General features: G+C 40.8%; 1 protein-coding gene across 15 annotated transcripts in view; it reads left to right on the top strand.

Moving 5' to 3' along the window:
• LOC144295815 (phospholipid-transporting ATPase IB) overlaps positions 1 to 22,463 on the top strand; it is a 570,630-nt gene that overhangs the window by 335,801 nt on the left and 212,366 nt on the right. For all 15 annotated transcript variants that reach the window (XM_077868357.1, XM_077868362.1, XM_077868360.1 and 12 more), the window contains 2 exons: positions 8,414 to 8,597; positions 12,446 to 12,556. In XM_077868357.1, coding sequence (XP_077724483.1) covers positions 8,414 to 8,597; positions 12,446 to 12,556 — 295 coding nt within the window. The remainder of the gene's footprint in view (positions 1 to 8,413; positions 8,598 to 12,445; positions 12,557 to 22,463) is intronic.

Below are 22,463 nucleotides of genomic sequence, written 5' to 3'. Positions count from 1 at the left end.
ACACAGAGAGAGAGAAAGACAGAGAGAGAGAGAGAGGCAGAGGGAGAAGCAGACTCCCCTTAGGGAGCCCAGTGCGGGACTCCATCCAGGTCCCCGGGATCACGTCCTGGGCCTAAAGCAGACACTCAACTGCTGGGCCACCCAGGTGTCCCAAAGTTAATGTATTTTTAAGTAGAATTATATTTTTTCCTATTCTTCCTAATTATCATTAGAGATATAATTAGTCTTAGAATCATGACTTTGGGAGTTAGTCACCATTTATTGAACATTTGCCATATAAATTGACTGGTTTAGCATTTAGGTTTAGCATGCTAAACCAGTTGGGAAAGGAGGGGATGTAGATGGGGAGGGAAACAAGCACATCCCCCATAGTGGGTATAATCATCACACTGGACACATTGAGTTTATTGAAAGAGATGTACCTGCTAAATAATTCTGGGATCAATTCCTGAAACGTTGGTGTCCATGATATTCCTGCTTATGGTCTGTCATCTGTCTGCTCTTTTATGAGGCAGCTTTTTTTAATAAGGTAGTGGAAAGAATGGTAACATCAGTCATGAAGCATTTTGTAGGAAACCTCAACTTTTATATTACCAACAAATGTGGTTTAAACTTTTCAAGGATGGAAAGAAATCCTTCCACAGGAGAGCCTCCACAACATCTGAAATTTTGTAGGAAAAGCTGGGGTGGGATAGAACCCTTCACTGCTGAAGCAACCAAAGCCAGAGACGCTCATCCCTGAGAGTCTATATGTTGCTCATTTAGCAACTAGGTGTATGGTGCTACCCTCTCAAACCCATTTATCTCATGGGTGATTTTTTTCTCAGTAAGCACTCAGTCTGTTTTTGAGAAGGTGTTCTGCTCCAGCCACAACCCAATGAGGCCGCCTCTTGGTCAGGAACTGAATTTTTAAAATAAAACCTGAACCACATCTTCAGTTACATCTTTGTGAGGCATTGAGACACTATCTTTTATGGCTTCTTCACATATAAGATAGCTCCTTGCTATGTGTACATTTTTATGAAGGAGCCCTTGAGTCTACTTGAGAACCACTGAGTGAGTGAGTTTAAATTTCACTTCTTTGTGCCTGTGGATTAGCTAGCCTCAGCTACCTATTGGGTTTGCCCAGACACACCCTTCTGCCACCCCCTCTCCCCTGCAACCTCGCATCTGCCACTCTGCTCTAGGGACTGTCCCAAGCTGCCAACATGATCTGCTTTTGGAGCTAAGGCCTATGGTAAGATTCAGTGAGACTGAGACATGAGATTAAATTTGAGAGTCACATATTTTGGGTCAGAGCACAGGGATTGAATGTTCCTGAAGGGCAAACTATCCAGGAGGCCTGGACAACTGGCCCTGCATCAATGCACTAAATGCGTCTAAGGAAAGAACATAGGGTCGGAGTAGGTGTTGGTCAGTTACAGAAGCACTTATTAAACAAATATGTAGGAAGTTTAATTGTTTTTAGATTTTATACCTCTATATTAGGTGTTCATATATCTATAAACTAAGATTTTTTAAGATGTTGCAATCTTTGAAACATCTAGGATTATTTACTGCTATGAAAAAGTATATTTTAATTTTTTTAATGAAAGAATCTCTTTCATAAGGATGCTTTCTTTAAGTTAATGGGAAAATGGAAATTTTCATAAATTAAATCATAGGTATTGGTTTCTGTATCATTAAAAAAATAAAAAATATAAATAAATAAATAAACTTACAAAATCCTGTAGACCATATTTTGGTTAGTACTTTCACCCTCTTATGTGGAACACTTAGATTGGAAGACTTTTATTTTATTTTATTTTATTTTATTTTTATTTTTATTTTTTAAAAGATTTTATTTATTCATGAGAGACACAGAGAGAGCGAGAGAGAGGCAGAGACACAGGCAGAGGTAGAAGCAGGCTCCATGCTGGAAGCCCGACATGGGACTCGATCCCAGGTCTCCAGGATCACACCCCGGACTGAAGGCGGTGCTAAACCGCTGCACCACTGGGGCTGCCCCTTATTTTATTTTTTTAAGGATTGTATTCATCTGACACACGCAGACACACACACACACACACACACACACACACGTACAGTGCACAAGCAGGGGGAGCAACAGGCAGAGGGAGAGGGAGAAGCAGACTCCCTGCTAAGCAGAGAGCCCACCCTGTCACTGGATCCCAGGACTCTGGGATCATGACCTGAGCTGGAGGCAGACACTTAACCAACTGAGCCACCCAGCCACCCCTGGAAGATTATTTTAAGTGAAATTCCAACCTTATTTTGTACTTCCTAGATGGGAGTTAAAAGCAAAAAATAATCTGTATATACAAAGCTTGAAAGAAGGGGATGAGATTCAGTGTTCCTGCTAATTGTTTGATGTCGCTTTATGAAAATTTTGCATGTACCTTGTGCTATAATAAATGTAAGCCTAGCTAATTAAAACATTTGAACAAGAGAGATCTTGTGATCTTGTCCAAGTCAATGTTGACTACTTCAGCGTTGTCCATAGGCAAGCAGCATTGTTAAATGTGCACTTCTGAATCAGAAGCTATATTTTTACAAGTTCTCTGCTCACTTAAAATTCGAGACTTACTGATTTAGGCGAATGGTCTTCATACTTCCTTTTCTGTCATAAAGACTTTCTATATGGAATAGAGAAGTTTGAGAGTCCAATTAGTAGAAGTATTTAGTGAATCTGGTTAATGAGTAAGTGTTGTGGCTCTAGTTGAAGTTCTCTTGGATAGCCCTGGGTGGAGTTTCTTATGACTCCCTTGACTGAACTGAGTTTAGTCTACAAATCAGTAATAGAAGTCTACCCCTCTTTGACAAATGAGAGCTCTGAGACGGGAAGGGATTTACTTAAGTTTGCTCACATGATATTGCAAATTAGAATTTAGAAACTTATTCTGAGACTAGGGCTTTTGTAGATCAGATAAATTAATGCATGATCGTTAATTCTAGAAGAGTAGTTACCAAAGGTCCTACTTCAGCATTATATTTGAAATAATTTTAGAAAATAAGTTTTAAAATTTCAGGAACACAGGGGTTCCTGAGTAGCTCAGTCAGTTAAGTGTCCAATTCTTGGTTTCAGCTCAGGTCATGATCTCGGGGTTGTGAGATCAAGCCCCACGTGGTGCTCTGCTCTCATTGTGGAGCCTACTTAAGATTCTCTCTGTCTTTCCCTCAGCTCCCCCATCCTCCATGCTTGGTGTCTCTTTCTTTCTCTCTCGAATAAACAAGTAAATCTTTAAAAAATTTCAGGTACACTTATCCCATAAAATTAGATTCTCCAGGACTCTGAATTTTTTCAAGTCTCAAGAGGAAAACTTATTTTTTTGTGTTAGAATCTATTGTAAGCCAAAAAAGTAGGTAGAATATCTCTCCAGTTGATTAGAGATCTTTGATTTTGTGTTTTTATTCATAAAGCACTAAAACAGGTTATAGAACTGTCCCAAGTGCCTAGCTTAACTCAGATGTGGTCTGGAATTCTTATTTTATAGGGTGAATGTATTATATGCTGGGAATATTTAAGTGTGGCATGTGATTCCAGGTTACAAATTAAGATTAAAAAAGAGCTGGTTTGTGCTTCATGGCAACTTGGCATACTAAAATACTATGTATGGTTGAAGCGTAATGATGCCTATTCAGTTCTGTAGAAATTAGCTGTTGGACATCTGTTTTTGAACCCCTCGTGTGTGCTAGAATTATATTTTCTCAAGGCATCACAGCCGAGGGCATAATAAATCCTTGATGAGAATTTCATGCTTCTAAAATGCTAGGATATGACTCAGTTTATATACCCCAGTCAGGTTCTCTCTTTAGTCTTGCTTTTTGGGAAAAGGCAGCTGTTGGACTTTCAGAGATTTTGCTGCAGCAAGCCATCAGAACCATGACTCGATTTGCCAGAAATTCAAAGCCCAGAGTGGTAGATGTATTGAGCATATTTGACTTGCTACTTGCTTGTTGGTTTAGCTTATTGCTAAACCCCTTGACAAAATAGCAACATCTTTAACCTCAGAGAAAACCATGGATTTGTTCAGCAGCTTCTCCATTCTACCACCACAGCTCTTCCAACCTCCCATAGCACCATGTTCCCATGGTTGAACTTTCTGTCCTGTGGACTCCCCTCTTGCCCTGTAGACCTCCTGTTGCTCTACATCACCTCAGGCCACCTGATACAGAGACCAGCTTCCTCAATTACTGAGGTGGCATGTGGGATCTCAAGAAGTCACAGCCACAGGCTACCCAGTGCTATTTAAGTGTCAGTCTACTATGCCCTGTGATATGTCAGTGGACGCAGAATAAGAGTTCAAGATTAAATGGTGGTGAAGTTCTACTTCAGCACATGAATGATTGTACCTGAAGACTGAGCAATGTAACCAGGGAGAGAAGTGATCAACGCAGAGGTTCCCAGATCCTCAGCATTCACAGTACCCCAGTGTCTCAGTAATTCCTTTGCAAAGCCCCCAGGCCAAGAAATAATATGGAATAGTTTCTGTTAGGAAGGGGAGGTCAAACAATTTAAGAATTATTTATGTCCTAACAACTTAGCAGACATTTGAAACAATACTGCACGTAGCTGGAAAGAAATAATACTTTCTTTCATCCTTAAATAGCCATTATAACTTGCCAGTGCTATGGTATGTGCACCTGTTGAGCTTTGCACACCTTCTCAAACCTTGGAGTAAGCATGAATGCTGCATCCCTCATTTCCTATTCCACGATGATTTTTCACAAGTTATTTGCTTTTTATCATAGCAGCCGTGAAAACTCAGTGTCACAAAGATGTGTCATAAAAAGGAATGTAGTTGGGTGCCTGGGTGGCACAATCAGTTAAGCGTCTGACTCTTCGTTTCAGCTCAGGTCATGATCTCATGGTCATGAGATCGAGCCCTTTTTCCAGGCTCCATGTTCAGCAGGGAGTCTGCTTGAGATTCTCTTTCTCTCTGCCCCTCCCTCTGCTCACTCTCTTTCTCAAATAAATTAATTAATTAAATCTCTTTTAAAAAAGAAATGTAGGGGAATCCCTGGGTGGCTCAGCAGTTTAGCGCCTGCCTTTGGCCCAGGGCGCAATCCTGGAGTCCCGGGATCGAGTCCCGCGTCGGGCTCCCGGCATGGAGCCTGCTTCTTCCTCCTCCTGTGTCTCTGCCTCTCTCTCTCTCTCTATGTCTATCATGAATAAATAAATAAATCTTAAAAAAAAAAAGAGGAATGTAGGGGCACCTGGGTGGCTCAGTGATTGAGCATCTGCCTTTGGCTCAGGTCATGATCCTGGGGTCCTGGAATCAAGTCCCATATCATGCTCCCGGCGGGGAGCCTGCCTGTGTCTGCCTGTGCCTCTGCCTGTCTTTCTGTGTCTCTAATGAATAAATAATAAAATCTTAAAAAAAAAAAGAAATGTAGCATGATTTAACATTAAAACTATGAGCTACTTTGAGCTAATATGTTGTACTCCTAGCTGAGAAATGTTGCTGTATTTTGCTTGAATATCAATAATTTCCCCTTGCAGCACCCCAGGGTACTTACTGGATTGCTGGGATGCAGGGGTTAGATGGTATGCAATTGTCAAATGTGTCCAAATTTTTTTTCCAGTAATCGAAGTTTTGCAGGTAGGGCAGGAGATAACATGTGTCTCATACTGGCAAGTTAACAATGATTTCACATAAATACATCAACCATCTCATGAGATTGGTGGTTCTCATTTTTCCAGTTTTATTCATGGAAAGACAAGAACTCAGAATTATTTCCTCTGTTTAAATAGCAGAGGGAACAGGAGAAGGTCATGCTCAGTTATGTCTTCTCCACACCATATTTGGCCTCTGCTTCTGTTGAGCTTAGAGATGAAATGGGAAATCACATTTGTGTAGCAGATTAGAATTGTGAGAGCTGTGTCTGCCAATCAGAAGTTTAATGAGAGCAGAGTGTCAAGGTCAGCCCTTGGCTCTGGTACAAGTAGCCCTGGTACAAATGTGGAAGGAAGAGCTACAGCAGTGTATGTTTAGGTGCCTGGAAGGTCAGTGATGGACAGAGTAAAGCTTTCAGTGATTTCATGTTAGGATACATTACAATAGGTGTAGTAATCTGTTCCAGGGAGATGGGGATTCTGTTCTATTCTGCTCTGCTTGTAGCTGTCTGGAAGATCATACTTGGAAGTTATTTGTAAGTTCTGAAGCATGCCTGTTAAATCATGGGTGAAAGACCTGGGACTATTTAGCTAGCAGACACTGAATTTTTAGAGGAAGGATGTGGTAAGTGTCTTTCTTCCTTCCTTCCTTTCTTTTTAAGATTTTCTTTATTTATTTGAGAGCAAGAGAGAGAAAGAGAACAAGTGGCGGGGAGGGGCAAAGAAAGAGACAAACAGACTCCCTGCTGAGCAGAAAGCTCAATGCAGGACTCTGTCCCAGGACCCTGAGATCATGACCTGAGCTGAAGGCAGATGCTTAACCAACTGACGCACCAGGTGCCCCTAGGTATCTTTCTATTTCAGCCTTTCCAAGAGTTTGAAAAGAAGAGTTATACTTGTTCTAGCCTAACCCAGAGGACGGAATTAGTACTTAGAAGTATGCTTAGTCTATCAACCACAAAAAAGTAATAATAATAATTTTTAGTGGTTGCAATTGCCCCAGGAGGCAGTAAATTCCATTATTGAATATCACTGTGAAAAGGATAAAAAGAGATAGATCATTCAACATCTATCGTAAAGGCCTTTCAACCTGTAGATTCTGTTTTTCTAACTTGCTAATTTTTATTTCTTTGAGCAAAGGCTTCCAGGGTACCTGTGCTTTAAATTCAGTTTGCCATCTCACCAAACAGATACGTCTGTAAGTTGGTAAAATTAAATAGGTAAAAATTAAGGTAAATTTTCAGTTTTTTTGTTGGAAACCAGTATTTTGAAGGTCAGAGGTCATATAAGAGGTCATAGTTGTACTGAGTCTTTGAATGTCTCTCTTCTAGTTTACAAGTACAGTATCTATATGGGTGCAGCCAGTATACCTCTGGGAAGCCTGGACAGGCCTTTTACTATGAGAGTGCACATGTACACACATGTGGTGTATGTGTATGTGCATGAGTGTGTTTTAGTTCTTCAAGAATTTACCTATAGGGATCCCTGGGTGGCTCAGTGGTTTAGCGCCTACCTTCAGCCCAGGGTGTGATCCTGGAGTCCAGGGATTGAGTCCCACGTCGGGCTCCCTGAATGGAGCCTGCTTCTCCCTCTGCCTGTGTCTCTATCTCTCTCTCTCTCTCTGTGCCTCTCATGAATAAATAAATACAATCTTTAAAAAAAAAAAAAAAAAAAGAATTTACCTATAAATTTCCCAAAGTGACTGTCAGCTCACTGGTTCAGAATTTAAAACAAATCAGTCCTGAGGTACTAATAGTTTTCTCAAGTCATTGTATTATCATCTTACACTCTAAGCAGACACTTCATTATAATTAATTAACATTGCTAGGACACCTGGGTGGCTCAGTGGTTGAGCATCTGCCTTGAGCCAAGGGGGTCCTGGGATCCAGTCCGGCATTGGGTTCCCTGCAGGGAGCCTGCTTCTCCCTCTGCCTGTGTCTCTGCCTTTCTTTGTGTGTCTCTCATAAATAAATAAATAAAATCTTTAAAAAGAAATAATTAATGTTACTGTGCTTTAGACCCCATAGATATATTGGGCCTTCTTTCCAGATGACTGGAGGACTTATGAAAAATAACCCACATTCTTTGATTCCTTGCAGAAACAACCCCTTTTCAGCAAAAGCAATCTTATCTTCCCCTTTTGGACTGTGCTTTTGCACAGTGGAGCTTGGGTAGACTTTCTGTCCCTGTGACCCTCTCCGGCCCAATTCTTAATTCCTTCTGCCTTGGCTGCCTTCAGACGCTGCCTCCATTTCTGTGGAGAATGGGAAGGCTTTCTTCTTCTCTCTCCCTCTGGTCCTCTTTCTGTATTTCTCAAGCCCTGCCAATTTTCTTTCCCTTTTGTGAAAGCAGATTTTACAGAAAATTCCCTTGCCAGCCCTAGGTTGTGTGTGATGTACAGCAAAGCAACGATAAGGTCTCTGCTCATTTTTTGATTTATTTGGAAGACACTTCCTAAGACCTCTGTAACCAGCTTCCCTCCTTTATCATTAAGGGGGGTGGTGGGGCACACATGCCCCTGAGGAGTTTACATGAATGGTTCCCACTGGGCAGAGCGATTACAAACAGGCTGTGTTTTAAGTTAGTTTTGACTTGGGTATTTCATCTGTGAAGTTGGCAAATACTTGAAAGCCACAAGCTACTGTTTTCTGAAAACTTCTTTGCACATGAGCATAAAATGTATGTATTGGATTTGGAAATTGTCCAATAACTGCCCTTTTAATGCATCTAAATGTAGATTACAGCTGTTTCCTCTGGAAAGATGCATAGAGTTATCATTTCTTTCTTCTCTTACAGGGTGTCTCCTCTGCAGAAATCAGAGATAGTGGACGTGGTTAAGAAGCGGGTAAAGGCCATCACCCTTGCCATTGGAGACGGTGCCAATGACGTTGGGATGATCCAGACAGCTCATGTGGGTGTAGGAATCAGTGGAAATGAAGGCATGCAGGCGACCAATAACTCGGATTATGCCATTGCACAGGTCAGAGGTGTGGTTGACCAGCTGTCCTATCCTGTTGACAGAGATGTCCATTGGGCATGAAGTCCTGATTAATGCTTGACCTTCAGTCCAGCCCTATGAACTCTGCCACCCCTTTTGATGTTGTGTGTAAACACAATCGTCAGAGTATTCAGATTTCTCTGTGGCCTTGATGCTGTGCATTTTGAAGGCCCTGTGGTGCTGGTTGTCATGGTGGTTGTGGGTTTTTTTTGCCGGCTGTGAGTTGGCCAAGCTTTCTGTCCTTCAGGCAGGGCATCATGCCTGACAGATAGGTCTCTGATCCTGCTAATAATAGTCTCTCACTTTCAACTCCCACATCTGCTGCATGTGCTTTTCCTGGTGCCATCCCATGCTAAAGAGTGGCTGTGCTCATTACATCCATTCCCTACCATCCCCAGCCCAGAATCTGTCCTCTTTGAAGAAGGTGCTGGAACATTCTCTCATCAGGCATTTAAGGTTAGGGGAAAGCAGTGGGCTTACAACTGCCACCTTCTCTGTAGCTATAACCCACAGTCAGTAGGAAACAGTGTCCTGCTATTGGGTCAAGTTCAACCTACTCCTCTCTGGATCAGATGTTGCATGCAGAGGCTCCTGATGTGCTTTGTAGTTACTGAACAGATGGCCTGAGGATGAAAGAATTGCCTACTCCTCAATGATGGCCAAAGAGTGAAGGAAAATAGCCAACCTCCTGACCTTAGGTGACATATCTAAATCACTTGGCCTGCTTGATCATCCATAAAATCTAGACCTCACAATGGACACCAATCATTTCCTCCTGTCTACAGATTGCAGTATGTGTTGATAAAATGCCTGCTCATTTGGTGGCTAGCTAGGGTCCCCCCATCATGCTCTTCCAGTGTTTCATCATTTGAAGAATGTGTTAACCCTAATCACATAAGCACAGGTAACAATGGCTTTTTATCCCTTCAAGCTGAAATCAGGGGCTGTGTATAAAATGTGAAAGAGCTTCCAACAACCCCAGGGCTACAAGCTGGTGCTGTGCGACTTTGGGGCTCTGCCTCCCCAGAGGGGGGTTCTGCATTAGATCACCTCTCAAATTCCCTCACAGCTCATGGTTCTGCAAACACAGGGAAGAATTACAAAAATCCTCATGGCTCTGGAAAGTACGTGAAATCAATCTTGTTTCTCTGTTAATTTCAAATAAATAAATCCTCGAGATAATTGATAAAGTAGGTAGGGGAAGGAATTCTGATTTTACAGGCGGGAACGCTGGGGCTCCTTCACATTAGGTGACCTGCCTCGGTTCCGAGCATCCAGGATCAGAGAACGCCAGACCTGTACGTGACCTCGGGGACCAGCCCCACACACCTGCCCATTCACTTTCCCAAGTCAACCACTTTGAGGCCTGTGGGACTCATGCTTCCTGTAGTCTGTCAGCAACTGTAGATGTTATACACCCCAGCATTATTAAATACTTGAGTTATAGCATCATGTGGCTGGAAGGGATCTTTAGAGGTTTCCTAGGAGTTCCAGGCAAATATTTGTCTGTCTTTTTCTTTAAAATGTCTGGGGAAGGGAGATTCCATGACCTGCTTTATTGAAACTGCATACTAATAGGCTGTAGAATCTGGAGCAATTGCTCTCTTCAAATTAAAAGCATCAAAGAAATGTAGGGAAGAGAGAGTTAGAGTTAAGGATTTTCTCGCCCCTCCAGTGGAATCGTCTCCACTGCCAAAAGGAGTGATGAATGGCCGCGTGTGTCTGTGGTTCTTCGTTTCTCCTGTCTGTGGTCCCGCCTATGATTACGCAGGGGCCCTGCTGTTTCAGGTAGTATTGCTTCCTGCCTTACACCTTTTCTCCCCGACACTATGCCTCCCCTACTTCAGTGAGAAGCGAGAGATGCCACACTTTCCTGAGTCCCTCTGCCCCAGTGAAATGATAAACGTCTCTGCTTGAAGTCAACATCTTGTGCTTTTGTTGCCTTGTTTCCTGTGGATGAATACACTTTTGATTGGATTGTTGAGGAAGTGCCCTCGAAGGTTATATACAGAAGAAAACAATTGAGCTCACAGTCCTTGGGGAAAATGATGAAATAGGCAAAGCTCCGGTTCTGCTTCTTTCCTGCCTGCGTGTGCTTTTATCCAGCAGGGCAGCCCTGGGACTGCCAGCCGCCCCCTGATCTGCTGCCTTGCCTATGGGCAGCCCGTGCCTGGGGCCATATGACCCTGTGCCTGCAACCCCAGCTGCCTGTTCTCCTCAGGAGGCCATCATTCCCGCCCCCTACCTTCTTAACGTTTTTTTGAACGACGTCATGAAAATAGCATTTTGATTTAGGGTAATATGTATTTTTTTTTCCTGAAAACAAATCATTGTAGCGCTACAGATGAGTCATTCTGGATGACTCCAGCAGATGTTCTGTGTGCCCACTGAAGTTTAACGTCAGGGGGTCCGGGTCAAACGTAAACTTCCTTTTTATTTGTTTAGTCAGTTATTTTATGATTCCCCATTCCCCTTTGGAATCCTTAATGAGCTTTTATGGGGAGTTTTATTTTTCCATATGCACCTACTCCTGCCATGTTGAAGTGGCCATTCAGCTTTTGGACTATGTAGTTGAGTGACCTGCCTTACCATTATCTGGAAGAACTCATGAAACGTGATGTCATGTCAGATCAAGCTCCCTTCTTCAGGGCTAATGAAAATTATTATGTGGCTGCCTCTTGAAAAAAGAAATTTTTTAAATATTGCATTTCCAATCAGAGTCCTTCTTTCTACTGATAAATGTAATTTCAAAAGTAATCAGAAATTAATAGGAAGTTTGCAACAGCAGAATTTCTAAAGTTTATGGATGTTCTCCATCGGGCCCAATGATCTCTTCTAAGAGAATGAGCCCGAGGACTGTCCTGTGACTTGAAACTGGGAAAGTTATGTTTTAGTTCAAGGAAACCCAGGGGGATGTCAGTGCAGGTACAAGGCTAATCAATGAGTAGAAATCATGAATTTAAACATGATTGGCCTTCATACCGGAGTGCAACACCGTCCATAGAATGAACCACAACCAAATCCCCTCATTTCCTTCCATCCAGCTCATGTTCACACTTTGTGGGGTCCTTTGTTGAAGTAGGACACAGAAAGCCCCAAGAGGATTCAGGGATTTTATTGAATATGGCTCACTATTTCAAACTGCAAGAGCTGTTCCATCACTGTCACTTAGTATCAGTTAGCTGCTTGTTGTTTTTTTGTTTTGTTTTCCTTGACTGCATAGCACTCTAGTAAGAGGTACTCTGTACTAGCTGGAAGCAAAAAAAAGGAGAACAAAATTGGTGTATCAGGTAATGCTGTGTATTTGTGCCTGAGTGTCTGTGCATCTCTGTGCATGTGCAGTTGCTTTTAACCTGAGGACTGACAGTGGAAATAGGCCGTGTACATATGTGCATTCCTGTTTTAAAAAGGGGTACTAGTGCATAAGTGTTCCTGTCCCTTGTTTGTGAAGTCATCATCAAAGCTGATTGAATAGAAGTATCTGGGGGCCACTGTGCTTTTCTTTTCTTGCAGTTCAAGCGACCACCTTCTCCTAAGAATTAAGGCCCTAAAAAAGTATTTGTGTAAACAGAATTCGTGAGAATAGCAATGAGAAGCTCACACTTGCATTTGGGAAAAATATTAAGTACATCGATGTAAGAGGAGATTTTAGCTGTCCTCCCTGGACCTAAGGACTCTCTCTGCCTTTAGTTTCCAGAAGTGAATGGTTTTCTTGAATTATCTGCAGAATCTGGTTTCCTCAATGACCTTATCTGTATCCAGAGGAGATTATGTGACTTTGGCTCCTAAATGATGGGCAATCCTGAACTTTGCCATTTTTTCCCCTTCAGTTTTCCTACTTGGAGAAGCTCCTGTTGGTCCACGGTGCTTGGAGCTATAATCGGGTGACCAAGTGCATACTGTACTGTTTCTACAAGAATGTGGTCCTCTACATTATAGAGGTGAGCAAGACCAACTTCTTCCTTGAGGGGGAAGAGGGCATCTTCACATATTTAAGGTAATTTCGAGAAAGGATTTTGTCCTGTAAAATTAAAAGGTGCTGCTGCTGGGACAGACACACACGACCTCTGCGAAGCGAGAGACACTTGCAGATCAAGGCCTCAGGCCAAGTAACCACTCAGGGAGCCTTTGCGTCCTTGGACCGGGTATAATGTTGTCATTTACACCCTGCTCATCCTTGGGAGGTCAGAGCCTGGGCAGCTGATGTTTGTACCTTTCTTGTGGGCACTGAGATGTTTCCAGGCAACCCAGTCATTCTTTTCTGTCCTAGAATGAAAGGTCCTCATTTCTTGCTATATTTCCCATGGAATCTGCAAGTTACCCAAGCATTGATTCGTTGCCTCTGGGATATTTGGATGATACTCTTTAAATGGGGAAGATGTGGGAGTAAGTGGGGAGTAAACAAATAAGGTAATTAAAAATATCTCGGTGAACTTATTGGGTCGTCAAGCTGGTTTTCAAGATGTTGATTCAATTACAAGCACATTTATTTTACTTATTAGAGGGATTAGAAGGGATTTATACACACCTCTCCTTAGAAGGAGAGGGGGCGGGCCCAGGAAAAAGTGGAATGGGTACTTGCTGTTTGAACTCAGTAGAAGTGCCAGCCACCTTTCTGCTCCCCTTTAGGGACCACTCTGCCACAAAGGTGTAGCTTTTGAGGCCAAGGTGGCTATTAGATTTCCATGTGTGTTTAGAAAAGAGGAAGCAGGCAGTCACTCTGTGGAGAAATAGAAAAGCAGGGATAATTGCATATGGGGTTAATATCTCATTCTGTTACACATTATTTTGTGTCTGATTTCTGAAGTTTTGGCAGAAATAATAACCAAGACATAGATCATCTTTATCTGATGTGATCCTTTAAAATACACAGCTTAGGGAATTTAGCAAGTGGTTTGCTAATGTGACTGTGACTAAACATTTCTTTATGTTCAAATTGTCTACTCTTTCCTATCAAATATTCAGGTGAAACATAAAGGTTCAGTTCACATCATTCAATCTGTAACCAAACTACTAATGAATGTTTTCCTGAGTTGTGCAGGTTGTTTACTGCACAAAGCTGCCCAGCCAAAAGGGTAAATGGGACAGAAATGTAGGAAAACCCAGAAGAAGATATATATTATTCCAATTTACACAAAGAGTAGCCTACTTGCCTTGTCTGCTTGTCTTGTGCTGTAATACTCAGCTCAGTCCACTCTGAGTAAGAACTTCTAGATGTTATTTGTAAAGGATTTTATAGTTTCTACTTTCCTCCTGTCTACATTTTTTAGAGTCTTTTTTGGCACTTAAATATGTTTGTCTTTCTGTTTTTGTGACTTTTTTTGGTCTCCATGATAGCAGTCACTCCTGAATGTCACTTGGGGTCATAGATAATTAGGGCTGTGGACTAAAGGAGTGTGGGAATCCATGCTTCCACGTGCCATTCCATGTTACACATGCATTTTCAGCTCCTGTAGCAGTTGGCTTCACAAGGTTTCTTAATAATCTGGTTTTCCTCAAAAGCAGCAAATTACAGATAGTCTAGACTTCTTTATCAAGACATTTTACATGAAGCTCCCAACCCTCTAGCTTCCCAGAGCTTCCTCTGGGGCCCTTCTTAGTCATTTACACCTCCTATCTTGCCTTTTTTTTTAACTTCAAGAGGGCTAAGGATGAGAAGAGTACAATTTTTGTCTGTCTGGAAAATTCTATTTGGAATGAGGCCCTGAAAATGCCATGTGAGTTCCTTAAATTAATTAAATTAATTTTTCAATTGTAGTTGAGCCATAGTTGTAAACGGTCCTTTGTAAACAGCCTTTAAAAACATTCTTGATAAAATTTAAAAATTAAATAAAGTCCCCACCACTGTGGTCTCAGTTTTCTACTTAGTGTTGCTAGGAGATTTAATTTGGAAACCAAGAAAACAAAATCCTCAACTGAGCCCAGACAGAGCACTGACTCAGTGTCTATCCAACCTCTGTGGCATCAAGATGTACTCCAAATATAATTTTAAAAACAGGAAAGTACACTTGCATGGTATCTTATTGTGTTTTGAACCAAAAGATCAAAGATTTTTGTCATTTAATTTGCTCCTCTGCAGTGAATATTTTGCAATCTAAAGGTTACCTTGTAACTAATTGAGAATAAATTGTATTTTTTTTGGAGAATAAATTGTATTATATATTATTCTTAAATGGTTTTTATTCTTAAACGGTTTTCTTGTAACTCAGGGAGAAACCCAGGATGTTCTCATCTCAGAGGTCCTCTGATATATGTAACTGTCAGTCACTTATAGATGTAGTCTAAAAGCAGTTTGGCAGATTAAAAAAAGATGCACAAATGGGTATGTGCACATACCAATAGTCTTGGCAGTTATGAGGATCAGTATGATTTGAATTACCAAGAAAGATTGTATGGAAGACCTATGAGCCTGTAATATAATCTACTTGCTTGGTTCACTGACCTATGAAACTTGATTTTTCTGCAGAAGGAATACATGGCTCTATCCTCACTGCAATATGGAACACCATCTGAAAGTTCTCTCCACTCTCATCCCTAGCTCCCTTAGGTATATTCCTTTATGACCTTTTCCTGTGTTTATGGAGCTGTTTACATATACAAACAAATCGTTGCTTTTACATAAATGTCCTCATGCTTTGTAATATGTTCTGCCATTCATGATATACCTACCATTGTATTTGGGGGATCATTCCCATGACTACATATAGATTCATTGTGTGATGTTTCACAGTATGGTTTCCTACAATCTATTTAACCATTCCTATATTGACAGATGTTCAAGTCATCTCCCTTCTTACCCACTAAAAGCCGTGTGGAATAACAGCTTTCCCTCTCAGTAGACCATAACTCTTCTACCAGAATGACAGTGATCTAATTCAAGCATTACCACCACAGCACCTTCAGCACCTTGAACATAACACATGATCAGGGTTATGCATTATCATTTGTACCCCTGGTTCCTTGTTGCTGACAGACCTCAGTGCTATTTGATATGTCATAAAATTTGTTCAGACTGAAATAACTGTTGGTTCAAGTGATTAAAATAGGAACAAAATGATGGAATTGGTGATTTCAGGTCACCCTATCAGTAGGCAAAATGAAAAATGCATAAACCTTGACTCTCCATTTCCTTCCACTGCTGCCTTAATTTAGTACTTCTTACCTGCATGATAGCAAAGACTGCTGGCTTCACACTGACCATCATCTATAATGCACCCAGGATGAGGTTCCTGAACAAATACATGAGTGACTTCAGTGGCTGGCACAGCTTCTAGAACTGAAGTGCTCAGACCTGATGGCAGGGAGTGAATGAGTGCCACTGTCCTCTTCAACTCTCCAAGTTCCTATGGCCTCTGATGAAATCCCCATGTGCCCCTGCCCATCATGGATCCCAACTGCCATCAGCCTCATCTCCCACTCCATCCCTTATTCTGTTTTCAACCAGTGCTCTGGAAGTGCCACTAATATGCAATTAGATACACCTTTATTAATTATACAGTTCTGTAAATTAAAACTGGATTTTATCATTAGAAACTAACTGGCAGTTGTCTGTTTGCCTCCGGTAGGAGGCACAAAGTGTTTCTGGAGATGGATCACAAATAGGGTTGCCCAACAGTATGAATGTACACTTAAAAATGATGAGAATGGTAAACTTTATGTTATGTGTATTTTACCACAATAAAAAAAATGCTGAAACAGTTTTTAAAAGAGTATCATAAGTACCTTGGACTTGAATCACTGGAGGGAAACAAAAATGAGTAGCCAGACCACATGCTTTGGAGAGCTCCCTGAAGGTTTGAAAAACAAACTTGACATGTAGTTTTGTTTTGTCACAGCAATTAAATGCTAAGTTTTGTGGCTGTGACTAGATGGACCATATTTCTCAGAAGGTAAAATTCTGTTGTGGGCTAGACCATGCAGAATCTCCAAGTCTTGTGGAGCTGATGGGGTTCCCTGTGTGTCTGAGGTGGGGGGCAGGTAAAGGAATGAAATTAGCAAAGGTAAGGAGATAGGGCTGGGTGGGATATATAAATGGCTAGGGATGGGGATCTAAATAACTAGACAAGAGTTTTCTTGCTATTGGAAGCTGGAATTCCTTTTTCATTCTGAAATAAGCAAGTGACACAGTAAAAGCAATTTCAGAAAATGTGTATGTCAATATGTAGGGCAGATGGTAAGCAGAGACCTTTAATGTAATTTTGTAGTTTTAACCTTTAATTATTTCACAGAATAATTCATAAGCAGAGAGGAATGACTGATTTTTAAAACTCTGATTTTGACAATGGGAGGAATTTATCTTAAATGTAAAGATTGGAGAAATATTTCTATATATTTTTGAGGTCCTCATTTGACTGCTCTGTGATAATTCCCAAAGAGAGAAGGGTCGCTTAAATTCCTTAAAGTTCCTATGCTAATGTCCACAATAGCCAAACGGTGGAATGAGCCTCAGTGTCCATCGAAAGATGAATGGATAAAGAAGCTGTGGTCTATGTACACAATGGAATATTCCTCAGCCATTAGAAACGACAAATACCCACCATTTGCTTCGACGTGGACAGAACTGGAGGGTATTATGCTGAGTGAAGTAAGTCAGTCAGAGAAGGACAAACATTATATGGGTTCACTCACATGGGGAATATAAAAAAATAGTGAAAGGGATTTTAGGGGAAAGGAGAGAAAATGAGTGGGAAATATCAGCAAGGGTGACAGAACATGAGAGACTCCTAACTCTGGGAAACAAATAAGGGGTGGTGGAAAAGAAGGTGGGCGGGGGGTGGGGGTGACTGGGTGACAGGCACTGGGGGGGGGGGCACTTGATGGGATGAGCACTGGGTGTTACACTGTATATTGGCAAATCGAACTCCAGTAAAAAAAATATACAAATAAAATAAAATAAAATAACAAGCTCATTAAAAAAATAAAGTTCCTATGCTATTTAACAAACTAGGAGTTTGTTATTCAGAATTTCCTGAATAGCATACAGAACATAACAAGGAGTTTCAAAGCATAACAGCCTCAGCATGTTAAGCATTGTCTAGGTGTGCATTTGTCCAGCTCAGACTTTCTGAACCCCTAGGAAAAGGTTATTTGGAATGGAGAAAATTTTTAGTGATGATAACACAAATAGGAAAACAATAAGGAAGTTACTTGATTTTAACCTGTATTTTAAAAAATTGTGATACAGACCCCTTAAAACTTTGGTTTTAACGTCTTAAGAAACGTAAAAAGATGCCAAATCATCTGTGAAATAGAGATGAGACTTTGAAATTATGATGATTAGTTGGTGGCCATCCTAATAAAGAGAATAATTGTAAAATAATTGTAATATATAGGTATTAATGTGAAAACCTGAGAACTTTATACTATGTAGGGTGTCTACTTATTTTTGGCAACATATATAAGAAATTCTACTGTTTTCATGGGGCCATTAAACTGGTATGGGATGCTGGCCAGGAACTGGGATGCATATTTAGCACGGAGGGCTAGAAATATTATCACTGAATGAGACAGTGCTTTAAGCCACAGCAATTTGAGACCAAATGCAACCCAAACAACAGAATTTTGTTGAAAGCTGCTTAAGACTTCTCAACACCTGACAAGCCTAAAACAAACAAACAAAAATCCTGCACTCTGGACTCCAAAACGTTCACCAGCATTTCGTTTTCTGTCTTAAAACTAAAACAGTAAAATGAACTATGGTTTGCATATAAACTGTCATTCTAATCCAAAATGTTCTCAGAAAAGAATTTTGAATCTAGTTTTCTGAAAACACATATGCAGTCTTTTCAGTTGTATTACAGTTTTTTGTTGGACCTCTGAGTGGTTTTGAGGTTTTTTTCTCCATTTTTCAGATCACTATTGTTTGAAAATAATTATATCTAAATTACTTGTAGGCAGTAATTTCTGTCTTTACTGTCTGACCAGCTTCTTATTTGTGGAGGCTTAATTTAAATATGTAAATGTGCAAAGATGCTGTGGATTTGCTCAGCTGTGTTCCAAACTGGCTTTCCCCCACACCCCACCCCACCCCCTTGAGAATAACCCAGACTGCATTGTAAATGGAGGGCAGAAAGCACTGGCCTTGGGTAGATTTTGCTTTAAGTGTTAGACTCCATAAAGAATAGATGTTTTAAAACTTTAAAATATTACCCGATAGCTTTTCCCCTTTTTTGCTTATAATGTACAACTTAAATACATCTCAAAAAATGTTTCATTCTTAATACGCAAAAGATCTCTTTATGGTTGAAGACAAAGCTCCTGATAGGTAGGCTTCTTTCTTTCTTTTGTCTTCCTAGCCAGAGTTGGCTTTATGTTTCCTGATAAGGAGTCCTTATTTGAGGGGCTAGATTGGAGTTATAAGGCTAATGGTAGCATGTTAATAAGTGAAGGTGAGTTGAAAAGCACAGTCAACATATGAAGCTATCTGTAGAGATGGTTTCAAACATGAAACCATCTGTTTTTTAGTGAATGCTTTAAGCAGATGTTGACCCACCTCTTCTGTGGCAGGTGAAACACGAGGGCCAGGAGCCCTGGGATAAGTTCTGCAAAGTTCCCCAGTTGATGTGGGTGGTGGTGGTATGCACAACCCCAGTGGTTGTATGCACAAGTCTGTGCCAAACCCTTTCCAAGAACATCCCAGCATGTAGAGTTAGTAATTACCTAGGGGGTTCCTATTTGGGGCTGATAGTTGTTGAGCAATAATTACAATTTAATACATTGGAAGGGAAACCATTTTTAGAACATCTTTCCAGTGGGCAGTTTGCAAATGGGAATTAACTAGAAGTAGGAATATTCTGAAGAGTACTTTCCCCTTCTCGTGCATCCTCATTCTCCAGGTCAAGTGCTCTGGGGTCATAGGATCCAGATAAAGGAACCAGACCAATCCCTTGCCCTTGGAAGCAAGGAGGGGATACAGATAAGACTCCGTTACAGTACAGCTTGCTGGGTGCTGGCTCACAGGAAGACTGCATGTAGTACACAGTGAGAGCTCTCCAAAGTGGTGTTTTACAGCCGTGGGAGCCTCAGCTTTCCAGGATGAACTGAGCTAAGACCTGAAGGATGAATAGGAGCTGATTAAGTGAGGGGGACTGGAGGAGAGCAGGTTGGTGAGCCAGAGAGAGGCCCACACCTCTCTGCCCCACTTAACCCTCTCTGTTTATTCCAGCTCCGAGATAAATGTCAGAAGTCACCAGGCCCTTGGTAAACAAGAGGGAAGAAGTGTCGTTGCTGGGGTTTATGTTTCAGTAGGAAGATGGCTGCAAAACTGGCTGCACATGGGCTTAGGAATGTTCTCTCAAAGCTGACTTGGTTGCTGCCCATTTATGGAGCTGGAAGTTTATCAGCAAATGGGGAGGGAGGGGTGACAGGGAGGAGTTGTTACAAAGCCAGAGAAATATTCACAGTCTGGAGGGAGTCCCCTACAAGATATACCATCACTTTGAACTTTATAAAAATAGACTCTTGCTTGCTCCCTTTTTACATATGACAATATATGCTTTTTTAATGATGTTTTTGCAGCTGTTTTACCTGAAAGGATCATTATAAAGATCCAACATTCTAAAAAAATGTATTTAGGCATTGATGTTTTAAAAATTGAGTCTCTAACTCCATAAAACCTCCCTGAGTGGGGAGAAAAAGTGCAAGTCCAAAAACAAATCAATGCAAAGGACTCGGGGTAATGTGAATTTTGAGAGGTCTATTGTGTCTTATTCTAGGGTGCCCAGTCTTTCCTCCCCTCCTAATGCTGTGGCAGAAACGAAGCAACCCTAGCAAGGGCGGTGGGGGGGGTCAGCTCATCACCATGTGCATTAAAGCCCTCACTTATTCCTTTCCATTAAGTTCTATTTCATTCAGACATTGCACCTGCATAATTTAGCATGTGTGCTTGTCATGGTGAATGTTATTTCTATTTACCAAATTTCTTCTGACTTCCCTAAGGGCAGGAACCCTTTCTTTCTGACTTTGCCCCCAGACAGGACTAAATGCACAATGCTCAATAAGGAGATAATTAGTTGAACACATTTCAGTAGAGGCTGACATGTCAGAATCTATTGGATTGTGTCTGTGTGTGTGTCTGTGTGTGTGTGTGTTTAGAATACAAGAGAAGATTATTTAAGTAGCATATTGTATTTCTGCTTTCTTTTTAGGAAATACCTTTCTGGTCTAACTTAAATCATTCCTGGTGGAACTTTCATACAAAGAACTATACCCTCTAAGTATTAGGAGATTAATTATTTATATTTAGAATTGTTTAACCTCATCCTTTGAGAAAGAATGAAAGATAATTTTGATTGCATTCCTACCTTAGACTACCTTTTATGTAGGTGAAACTTGTAGATTTTCACTCTGGTGAAGTTGATTTTACCAACTAGGTTTTTCTTGCCATTTTGCTCCATTTGTGTTGCTCTTCTATATTTCTTCTTGCCCTTTCTTCTGCTACTAGAGACTAGCTTTCCTAAGACTTTTGAAATCAGTTGTCCTTTAATTCTTAAAATTAATTTTGTGAAAGTGTCTAAGCACAAATCCCCTGATCATGCCTATCTATCCATTTTGATCTCCATGTACAGCCATGAGCACTCTTCTGAGCAGGTAAATATGAGCAACATTTGATTAAGGGTGGTTGAAAGTCCAAAATCAAGAACAGAGACTTCAGTTATAGGCTGTGGAAAAGATAAGGTGACAACAGAAAGAATACCTTCTGTAGCAGATAAGGGGAAGGTAGTGGGAAGAGGCACCTCTTACTACCCTCCCACTACGAATTCATAACGTAGTGCTCCAATGATGGAAAATAATCACATTTTTTGGACAATCCTGCATTTGCTTTGAGAGGATCGGGAGCAGGTGCCTTATCTTCTCCTTTTTTTTTCTAAATTGGTCAGCCTAACTTAAGAAGAGAAATAGATTCTAGCCCATAGTTCTAAAATACTTTTTGGCAAGCAAGTAAAATGTGTTTGTGATCATGAAATTCATCCTTCTTTTTCTTGGATTTAGGAGTCTTTTGGATTTGATCTTCAGTTAAAATAGCTTCTGTGAATAAGTATCACATCAGAGAGCTCATCTCTCCACTAGTAAATGCCTGTACTTTTAAGTGGTAAATAATCTTCATTGCCTTCTGACAACTCACTGGAGCCAGTATATTGGTTTTCATCTGAGCCAACATACTGGTTTTCCAACAGGTGTTCTGGGAGTTTAGAGTGCCCTTCATTCCTTAGTTGCAGTGCCCTGGCAGATTAAGTGAACTATTTAAAGAAGGCTCAGGAAGTGATGTATGTGCTTTCTTGCCTCATCTTTCAAAGTGAGGAGAGGCAAAGTAGGTTAGTGTTATTACATACTGCTTATACCTCTGGAGCATACCGATAAAAGAATATTGATTAAAATGTTGACCTCTTTTATCCAGGGATTATAGGATAAGGTTTATTATTGCTCCTTTAACTAAGCTGCATGTTGCATGTTGTTTTGATGACCTTTTTGTCAATCACTTGTCAATCTTCAACTTACTTCTTTGTAATATTAAGTACTAACAAGAAACTTTTACCTCCTCGTTAGCCTTGCCTTATTGGTTTCCTTTATTCCTTTGAAGGTTTTTATTAGTACAGTATACTGGTATACCACTTCCTTTTTTTGTTAGGTATAATTACTGTAATAAAATAATCCCTTTCTAGTGTACAGTCTGAATCTCAACAGATGCATACATACAATAGCATCATTGCCACTACAGTCACGTACAGAGCAGTGCCAGTACTCCAAAAAACTCCCTCAGCCCCTTTTGTAGTCCTGACCCTAGCTCTACATCCTGTCCCTAGCAATGACTGGCCTGTTTTCTGACTGTACAGTTCTGCCTTTCTTAGA

This window comes from Canis aureus, chromosome 24 (genome assembly GCF_053574225.1).
Source record: "Canis aureus isolate CA01 chromosome 24, VMU_Caureus_v.1.0, whole genome shotgun sequence".
NCBI lineage: Eukaryota > Metazoa > Chordata > Mammalia > Carnivora > Canidae > Canis > Canis aureus.
The sequence above is the reverse complement of the archived record's forward strand: the minus strand, read 5'-3'. Positions and strand labels throughout refer to the sequence as shown.